Source organism: Malus sylvestris, chromosome 3 (assembly GCF_916048215.2).
Source record: "Malus sylvestris chromosome 3, drMalSylv7.2, whole genome shotgun sequence".
Taxonomy (NCBI): domain Eukaryota; kingdom Viridiplantae; phylum Streptophyta; class Magnoliopsida; order Rosales; family Rosaceae; genus Malus; species Malus sylvestris.
In genome coordinates this window covers 6,666,628-6,677,286 of record NC_062262.1, presented here as the reverse complement: position 1 = coordinate 6,677,286, position 10,659 = coordinate 6,666,628, and the positions used below count along the sequence as shown (strand labels likewise).

Below are 10,659 nucleotides of genomic sequence, written 5' to 3'. Positions count from 1 at the left end.
TGCTTATCAGTTTCACTATTTTCACTTTTTATCATCATCATCATCATCGTAGAAATTAGAACGAATCGAGACAAGCGGTGACTGATTTTGGATGAAATCCAAGTCATTGTCTTGGAGCACCAGGTTGTCATGTTTAAAGATTGTTTGAAATTTGGTCCACAAGACACCGAAACAGGTTGCGTGGGTGAAGAATGGGAGAGATGGAGAGACCAACGCACCTAGGACAACATGGCTTAGTGTTCTCTAAGGTAAATGAACAAGAGGTTAGGAAATTAGGGCTGGCATGACCCAAATATGCAATTTGATAATGCTTCTTGTCTGATGGGCCCACCAAGGAACACCACCACTTCCCCTTGAAGTGCTTTTCTTTTGTCAGATGCCAAATCGTGTGATTTTAGTCCTTGGTTGTAGATTCAGTTGTCGGACGTTAACTCCGTACTCTACTAATTGTCCTATTCAAGGACAACTTAATTTTCTTATTTTTTGGCATAATTAGCTCGAGAGTGATGTATGTGAGTGTAAATACTAGATTGGACTTTCTAAGTGTAAAAACACCCCATGTGTTAGTGCCGGATTCAGGATTCGAATCGTGAGGTCTCAGTGTTAAAGGTTCAAGTTTTATAGATAGAAGGAGAGAGTGAAGCACGCAGAAAAAAAAAACACAAATTCAGTTTATTCACTGAGGCATTGCTACGAGCACTTGACGGGCTTGTTGTCGTTAGTCAAACCATGTTGCGCATATGTCAACATATTTCAAAATAAGCAGTTTGATGAATGATATCAAGAGAATTTGTCGAGTGTTTTCAACGCAATCTATCGAGATATGTCTAGCACACATTATCTCAAATATTTGGTGGGCACAAAAATTATCCGTATCAAACATTTGGAAGGTTCTCAAAACACATTCACATGTTTATTTTCCGACTCCGAGTGATTTTGAGACCACCTTAGCTAAATGTAAATCCGTCCTTACACGCATCTCACGTGTTACTATTGGTGAAAAATTGGTTGCGGAATTAAACTACTGTCCTTAAACTGCAGCAACTAATCAACTATATGGTTTAAATCATTAAAATTGGGATTTACATGGAACAAATGGAAGTTCGGTACGACTGTAGGGACTAACCTATACTCTGGAATTTCCAATTTTTTACACATTGCTTGATGGTTAAAGAATCCTTCCTCCATACAAATCACAAGCCGACACATAAATATCAATAACTAAATAAAGTTTACCATGAAAACTAAAGAACAAATAAAATATTATGTGCACAGATCCCCAAGTTACCGAGCCAAGTATCTTAATTTCATTCTCTTTTCATAATTTCCTAAGTTGTTGAAACATGAAGACATCACTCGTCACATCATTCATCACATCACTCGCCTCTCATGCTTTTACTTCACCATCTAAGGGACTGTTTATTTTGACATTAGCATGGCATATCACCGAAGTGAGCACATCAGACAATTCGTCTAATCCGAATGTCGGAGACAAGAATTTCTCCTAATTTTTTAACAAAATTGGGAAATAAACAGTGTAAGAAAATTGACATCCATGGAATTCAAATTTCTTTAGTATAACTTTATTCTCTCGACAAAAGAACCGAGGAAAGATACCAATCATTTTGTGCTAGCATGGGTGATGATGTGGAAAACTTTTACATGGTTCCAGCACAGCTCCAATAGAATTTAGCCACCCCGCAGCTAGCATCGGTCTCATATAGTTCTGTTAAGAGTCTGATACAGTGCGACAACATTATGCAAAATAAACTTCAGTGACGCTGATGCCGGATTTTATAACCAATATTGATTGTTTGTCGTTCAATTGAGCTCTGTAAGTCGTTAAACTAAGATGCACTTGGTTTCGCATTCATATTCCTTGGCAATTAACAAAGAACAAGCAACGATAATCAAGTCTGATCAATCATTTACATTCTAATAACGTCATTTGTACACTCGATATAATTTACTCATTCATTGAATTGCTAGAAAAGAAATGGATGGTGACTTTTTATAAGTGTGTGAATAACAACTCACGTAATTTTTTTGCTTTGGACTAAAAAATCAATATATATTGAAAATTTTGAATTTTTGGCTACATAATTCTTAGGATTTCGTTTTTTTTTCTCAAAAAAAAAAAAGGACCAGTTGGTGGCTTCGTCACGGCAATTGCCCTTCTGGGAATTAGAAAGACTCAAAAAGACATTTCAACCTCCCATAATCACTTATCGTATGATTCACAGGCAACGGTAAGATCTTAGTTAAGGATATATGATTGATCTTGCCTACCAAATTAGAAAAAAGATATAAATAGTGAAGTGGATGAGTGAATTGGTGTGGTCGTTGGTCAGGATAGCTTTTGTTCAATATGTTATTAAGCATGTGGTCCATAAGGTAACATGGTCTTGCATCTAAATATGGGACTTAATATAATTAAGGCACATTTCATAAGAGCAAAAAGAGCTCATCTTTCTCCTCATGCTTTCCAAATGCTGAGCTCATCGAGAAATTTTGGAGCATGTGAATATATTATCGTCACGTGTTGTTACCAGTTTACTTATTATGATAATAATTATTGACTATATAATTAATATTTCATAAATGGGGATAGATTCATGGCATTATCTTTTTTATACTATTTTTTACACGTTTTTATAAGGCTTACTTTGTAATGTATTTTAATGATCCGAATTGTCTATCTTTTAGAACATCATTCATAGATCATCTTTACAAAAAAATTAGACAAATACATAGTCATTAAGATATACATTTATAGTATACAAAATGGACAAATACAGCTCTACAAAGAAACTCTAACTCTTAAGCCCACGTCATATGGACATACATTTATAGTAAACAAAATGGACAGATATGGTTCTACAAAGAAATCCTAACTCTTAAGCCAACGTCATATGGTTTTAGATTTAGATGATTTTTGGTAGACATGAACTTTGAGAGGAGACCTAAAGATAGATGGTTCGGATGGTTAAAATACATTATGAAGCGAGCCCCACAAAAACATGTGCCAAAAATTGTGTAAAAAAAGTAGTGTTACAGTTCCGGCCCTATGTCATAATATACAAACTCAACATCAATGAAGTATACACTATGTGATGGTGTGGCAGACAAAGTATTTTTGTATTTGTATTGAATTTGGAGCACAACAATTATATCGTTATGTGATATTACAGATTCACATATTATAATGTCAGGCATATGTTTCCTAATTAAAGTATACTATTAATTTAATATATATATATATAATATCAATTAATATATACTCAAGTTACTACTACATAACGATGCCACTGTCACACTCAAATCTTTATCGTATTGGTAGTAAATTAAAGCTGCAAACATCTATTTTATATGATAATTATGTCAATTATAAAACCTCTATTTGTGCACAAGAGGAGCTGGAAAAGTTGGTCAAGAAGATCCTGAAATTAGGTTGAATGCCTTCTTCATCATTTGAGGCATGTCTGGCTACAACACTGCATTATGCTTTTAGTTTCATCTTTTATGTGCACAAAATCATGACTAATTGTGTTGTTTATCTGCATTGCTCAACTGTCCAACTTCATAAAATCTAAATAAATTGATTGCTTTATTTAATTATTTTAAATTTTGGGTTGACATAAAAAATAGTATTTGGATCCTCATCAGTACTTTAGTGTCTAGAGTTTAAGGACTAAGGAATATGGGTCCTTGGTTTGTGTAAAAGAGAAATCAGAACTCTCGTGTGACGTGGGCAAGCAAATTAGTTAATGGGGAGTCGAATTCAATTTGAATGGTCTGAATTGTCTGATCTTTGAGCTTGGATAATGAGATACCAAGAGAATCTCTATCTTAAAAAATGTACTATTGGCGGTACCAAGTCAGCTTCAAATTTGATATGAAATGATTCACAGCTTGTTCTAACCATTTTAGTCTTTTTGTTTTCAAAGCTTTTATAAGATAAAACATCGTCATCCATGACAGCAACTTTACCTAAATTTAGTCTAAGGTATAATATTTGATTAAAAAAAATAAGTTTACGTGTAATATTGAAATCTGACTTTTTTGATTATCTTTGGGATTAGGGTGTGAAATTTTATGCTTTTAGAATACAGTTACGTGTTGTTATCAGTTTACGTGCTACAATATAAATGAACAATATAAATAGAGAAATTTTATTTGAACCCATACAACCTATTTTTACACCCAACTTACTCTCTACACCTATATTAATTTTAATTAAACCATCAATATCTATTTGAACCCAAATTTACTACCTAAACTACCATCTCAAACCTAATTCAGTATGTAAATTTATCTTTACATCCGTTGAGAAAATAAAAACACAAAATGAGTATTCTACAACTCATTCAAGACGTAAAGAGAACAATATATCTTACATATTTGTCTCGCGCTTAATCCTTCTTTTGCTGCATATTTCTCATTGCTTTGTTTCTTCACCAACCAACCCAAGCGTTGAGGTATTCAAAATATTTTTTAATTTGCAAAAGTTTAGGTATCGTGTGGGTTTCCTTCGCACCTGGTGCTCCGGGCAAGTTTATTGTTTCGACGAGATTTTACCAAGTATAATTACCTAGTTCAATTATTGATTTCAATTTTCTACTCGAGTGATGGCTATTTCCTCTTAACAAAAAAGGTTTGGTTTTGACATATATTTATCGGGATACTATCACTAAAAAAGATGATTAGCCATATACATGGATCTTTGAAAAACCTAGAACATGTGGTGGCAGAGAAACAAAATACCAAGAAATACATCATCCACCTTTATTATCCTTGATTTCAAGCCTATTTGCAGGCAGTATACAACTGCTACTAAAGCCTAAACAAAAAGAATTGAAATTAAATAAAAAATTAACATAAATTGATTCATATTTTATTTGAAAGATTTAAAACTTCAAAATTATCATCTATCCGTCAAAAAGAGCTTATTTCTCTCTTTGACGACGTCTTAGGATTTTAGCCAAAACAAAATGTAAAAAAATTATTGCGTGACGATAAGGGTTTAATTATGGAAGTGGGTTTATTGATAACATTTTGATTTTTGTATTAATTTCATCTTGTACTTGATAGTAATTAGACAATAGGGCTAAGAAGACAATTCACAATTAAGATTTAAGTTGGGTGTAAAGTGAAGTTGCTTGGGTTCAAATAAAATTTCCCATATAAATAATACATCATAATTTTAAAGGAGTAATTTTCGTGATTAAATTTTCTTAATAACAACTTAACTTGTAGATCCACAAATATATTATAATATTAAACTGTCAATTCACGTTACACATTTAATAAAAGTTTACATAAAAAAGCCTCACATGTTTTAGGGAGCAATTGTATTAGTTAAATACCAAATCAAAGTTCAAAGCTTTGAATTCCACTAACGTTATCCTTTTTTGGTTGACAATTCCACTAATGTCATTTTTCATTTGTTGAATTTTTGACCTAATCCCTTTACTTCTTTCTAATAAATGACATACTTGGACTTCGCATATGAATCATACATGAAGCAAAAGTGAAAACAAATTTTTTATTTTTTTTTATATATGAATAGACAAATTTAGAATATCATTTTATTGCAAGAGGGCAAACGTATAAAAGAAGTAGATGTAAATTAAGTCGATTGATTCTCTTGCACAAAATTTAAATTTCCTTTTCTGTAAATAAATCATTCTAGAATATCATAATCTTATTGCAAGAGGGGATTGACCTCACGTTTAGGAGTTCTTTTATGCGGGAGACGGAGTGTGGGTGGCGTGAAAGAGAGTGGGGTCAAAACTAAGGTAAGGGTGGGTGCGGGCGCATGAGCATAAGTAATTTTTAAGTGTTTGTAAGAATCCGGTGGTATGGTTTTCTTACATTAGAATTTCTCTTTATTTATTTTTTTCTCTTTAACTCACTGTTCTGTGTTCAAACATTTCTTTTTGGTGTAATTTATTTTATAGTAATAATACCACTTAAATAATAAGAAATATCATCTTATCAAAATAAAAGGCAAAAGAAAGAAAAAAAAAATCAAAGCAAAAGAGGAAAAAGAGTGAAGAAAACAATGATAGACGGAGAAAAGGCGAAAGGGATAAGATTAAAAACTAAAACTAAAAGAGAAAAAAAAAGGAGGAGCGAGAAAGAAATGCAGAAAAGGAGGGAAAGATGAAGTGCTAGTGAGAGAAATAAACCCAGAAAAACGAAGACGACATTGGATCCAGAAAGTTACTCTTGGGTTTAAAAATTTTCTCTAACTTTCTCACCTTCCAAACACTTCCTATATTTAGTTTTCAAAAAAAAAAAAAAAAAAAAAAAAAAAAAACACTTCCTATATTTAAAATAAAAAGAAAGAAAAAGAAAAAAAATGCAACCTCACTTGGTTTTTATTTGACCATCTTTCTTCTTCTCCATTCTCCATCGTTTTCCTTACCCTATCCATCATTTGTTCCGTCTCTCTCTCTCTCTCATCTCCGAAAACCCTTCTCAAACCCTCTCTCTAGAGTCCCCAGGAAAGTGATAGAGAGAGAAGCCTCACTTTCTAGAGAGAGAAACTCACGCACAGAGGCATTTCCAGCTTTTTTCTCTCTCTAGGATTGGATTTATCAGCAAATGGGAGCTCGTTGCTCCAAGTTTTCCCTCTGCTTCTGGCCGTCCAATACCAAATCCAATCCCAACGACTCTTCAGACCCAGGTGAGCTTTTCTTCTTCTTACTCTTTTCCTGTTTGCAAGTTTTTAACTTTTTCATTTTCCGTCACTTTCCCGAGAAAATTTCATATTTTTCTTCTTTTTGGTGAAGCTGCAGAGAATAAGAACAAAAATGAGGATTCGCTTCCTGGGTTCAACGAGTTCAGCCTGGACCAACTGAAAGCTGCCACGTCAGGATTCTCGTCGGAGAACGTGGTCTCCGAGCACGGAGAGAAAGCTCCCAATGTGGTCTACAAAGGGAAGCTCGAAGACGGCCGTTGGATCGCTGTTAAGCGCTTCAACCGATCAGCTTGGCCTGATTCGCGCCAATTTCTGGTAATTTTGGAAGTTGACTCAATTGTGCTTCTTTCTTTTTTGGTTTCTGTTTTTGGGATCCTAGGTGTGAAAATATGTGGTGGGTTTGTTGGTTGCAGGAGGAAGCTAGAGCTGTGGGGCAGCTGAGGAACGAGCGGTTGGCGAATTTGATTGGGTGTTGCTGTGAGGGTGACAATAGATTGCTTGTGGCCGAGTTCATGCCTAATGAAACTCTCTCTAAGCATCTCTTTCATTGTAAATTACCCTCTGATTTAAAACCCCTATTCGGTTTTAATCTTGATTTAGTTTTGCTAAATTTGGCTTGTTTTCGAGTTTTTGTTGTTTTTAGTGCATTTGTTGAAGCAATCAAATTCAACTGTGACTTACTTGAGCTGAAATTAAGAAAAGTTCAGAGATTGATTAGATTGATTAACTTAAACTGTTGTAGGGGAAGCTCAGCCGATGAAATGGGCGATGAGGTTGCGAGTGGCTTTATATCTCGCACAAGCTTTAGACTATTGCAGCAGTAAAGGGCAGGCATTGTACCATGATCTTAATGCTTATAGAGTTCTCTTTGATCAGGTAATAGCTTTTGATCCTTTTGAAATTGTTGTAATCTTTTGTCGGCGGTTGATTACATTAGTGAGTACTTGACAGGATGGGAATCCCAGACTCTCCTGCTTTGGTCTTATGAAGAATAGCAAAGACGGCAAGAGCTATAGTACCAACCTGGCTTTCACCCCTCCAGAGTACTTGAGGACTGGTAATTAATACCATTATTGCTTTAGCCCATCCGAAACAACATTTAATGCTATAACACTTGCACTATGTTTGATAGGATGGGGAGGAGGATGAAAGATGACCTTTATCTTCCCATGTGATTTACCCATGGTCCCCATCCATCTTCCTATTTCTGTTTCGTTCCCATGAACATAGTTTTGTCGCGTCTTCCCATGTAAATTCAGAACCTCATATTTTTTCCTAGAGTAAAAACTTGTATCGTCTGTTTTTCCAAGATCTACTTTTATGAAAAACAACTGGAAGTGAAAACAAGTGAGGATGCTATACAAACGTCAACTAATGAGCGATTGAAGTTGTTTGTAATGCATTGTCATCTTAGTGAGTTGAAATATAGCAACTAATACTGATTATTCAACAAGGGCTTCCGGAGTAGTGGCCTTTTGGACTGGCTATGACTTTACGTTATTCATGATCTCTTATTCATAATTCATATTTACTTATCCCCTAAAGAAAATTTCATTGGGAGAAGGTCTTAAAACCTCCACATTAGCATGCACGATATTTGAACACGTTGTAAGGTGATAGTGTCTTTAGTTGTGCTATTATTGACTGCTAATTTTCAACCTACTAAGACTAAATGGATGAAGATGAACCTGGAAGCATGGGAAGAAACTTTTAATGCTTCTATATTTGTTGTATGCATGAGGTTTGAACACACTTCTTCAAGCGATAAAAGTCTTTAGTCAGGCTAATTCTTATCTTTATTTGGCAGGAAGAGTGATACCAGAAAGTTTAGTTTACAGCTTTGGGACCGTATTGCTTGATCTGCTCAGTGGAAAACATATTCCCCCAAGCCATGTAAGATTTCTTTTCTTTATAATAATAGAGGTGGATGATCTGATATTTTTCTTGACATCTGTGGCACCTTATGGCCTACAAAAGTAACTTGTTTAAAATTGCTCTAAGCATTTACCAAATTTCCCAAGTTAAATCTATCTGATTGTGTTGCACTCTCAGCATTTACTGATTATGTAATTGGCTTAAAATTTTTCTAAATTTTATGGTGATTACAATTTCATTGAAACCAGATTCAGATTGTCATATTAGGAAGCTTCTAGCTGAATAATTACGTATTTTCTTTGTGGAAGGCACTTGACCTGATACGTGGCAAAAACTTTTTGATGCTGATGGACTCATGCTTGGAAGGTCATTTCTCAAATGATGATGGAACTGAGCTGGTGAAGTTAGCTTCGCGATGCTTGCAGTATGAACCTCGTGAGAGGCCAAATGCCAAGTCTCTTGTGACTGCCCTCATTCCTCTTCAAAAAGAAACTGAGGTGTGCTGATGCAAAACTGATTTGATTTTCTCTGTTTTGCACAACTGGTTTGCAGTAACGCTGCAAATAGAATACCATTAAGGTATTATGTCATCTCATGTAGTGGTTTGTAGCAGGTTCCATCGTACGTTTTATTGGGTATTGCACATGGAAATACGCTTCTGAATCAGACATCGTTGTCACCTCTAGGTGAAGCTTGCTCGAGATTGGATCTTACTGCAATACATGAAATATTGGAGAAGCTTGGATACAAGGATGATGAGGGGGTCACAAATGATGTTAGTGATCCTCAATTCTAACTTTTCTATGGTCTATTTTCTGACATATGCCAGCCATTATTATTATCTTTTCGGTCATCAATATCATGCCGCAGCAGCTGTGTATGAGCTGCTTTTTCTGTTGGTTTTTGTGTAATGCACTGCCCTTACTTTGAAGTTACCTTGCAGCTTTCTTTCCAAATGTGGACAAATCAAATACAAGAGACATTGAACTCTAAAAAGCATGCAGATGCTGCATTTCGAGCGAAAGATTTTGCTGCTGCCATAGATTCATACACAGAAGTAAGGCACAAACTTATGATTACAAAATATGTTGGTCATAAGTTCTATCATCAGAATCTAGATACATATTAATCAATACCTGTGATATTAGGAAGATGTTCATTTAGTTGAAAGCTTTAGCGATATAATTTGCTTCTTTATCTAGACCAGTAAAGAAGATTACATAGAAAACTTATTAGCGGTTGGGCCTTTCTGTCTCGTAATAGAAGTCTATGACTTTCCATAAATCTTACATGATTAGAAACGATAACCCCTTAGGAAATATTAGCTGTACCAGCCGGCTACTTTTCATTTGACAGATAGAGAGTAGGACCGGATATGCTTCTCATCTTACTCATAGGCAGATCTTTGTTTCTTTTCATTGCAGTTCATTGACGGTGGAACAATGATATCTCCAACTGTGTTTGCTCGACGTTGCTTATGTTACTTGATGAATGACATGGCGCAAGAAGCTCTTGGAGATGCAATGCAAGCACTAGTAATAAACCCCGAATGGTCGACTGGATTCTATCTTCAAGCGGCTGCCCTCAAGAGCCTGGGGATGGACAACGATGCGCAGGAAACGCTAAAAGACGGATCATCCTTGGAAGCCAAAAGAGAGAAAAACTGATATTGTATAGGTGTTTTTTTCCTCTTCATTTAAATTTGTATTTAGTTTTCTTTCCCAATTTGGCATTTGGTCTTGGTGTTTTTTTCTTCTTGTATTTTGATATATAGGAATCAAGTTTCTTTGTTTGTTTCCTCATGTAAGATGTCCCTTTGGAACAGTATGTTACATTACATGCCATTTATTATTATTTACCTTTTTGATCCCAGAAAAATTATCATATTTCAACCAAAAAAAAGAGTTCTCATTTCACATGCTTGGACTTGTGGCTCGACTGCTTGGCCTAGCCCAACATGAGAAAACCCAAACCAATCGTATTTAATTGGGTTGGGCCTCGGTCAAAAGCTGTTAAGTCCGAACCTAACAAAGTCGAGCTCACTGTGGCCTGACTCAAGCCTTTAGATAACATTGTGC

At 35.2% G+C, this 10,659-nt stretch overlaps 1 protein-coding gene across 3 annotated transcripts; it reads left to right on the top strand.

Moving 5' to 3' along the window:
- Window positions 1-6,358: 6,358 nt before the first annotated feature.
- LOC126615407 (serine/threonine-protein kinase BSK5-like) lies at window positions 6,359-10,459 on the top strand. 3 transcript variants are annotated; one of them, XM_050283227.1, is made up of 10 exons: window positions 6,359-6,691; window positions 6,798-7,021; window positions 7,120-7,255; window positions 7,449-7,582; window positions 7,658-7,763; window positions 8,514-8,599; window positions 8,890-9,078; window positions 9,192-9,356; window positions 9,525-9,638; window positions 10,006-10,459. In XM_050283227.1, exons 1-10 carry the CDS (start codon window positions 6,610-6,612, stop codon window positions 10,246-10,248), a joined length of 1,479 nt encoding a protein of 492 aa, XP_050139184.1. In that variant the 5' UTR covers window positions 6,359-6,609; the 3' UTR covers window positions 10,249-10,459. The 3 variants fall into 3 exon arrangements, with proteins under 3 accessions (XP_050139184.1, XP_050139185.1, XP_050139186.1); XM_050283228.1 differs by having other exon boundaries at window positions 6,364-6,691; window positions 9,195-9,356; XM_050283229.1 differs by having other exon boundaries at window positions 6,367-6,691; window positions 6,804-7,021; window positions 9,195-9,356.
- Window positions 10,460-10,659: the final 200 nt, after the last annotated feature.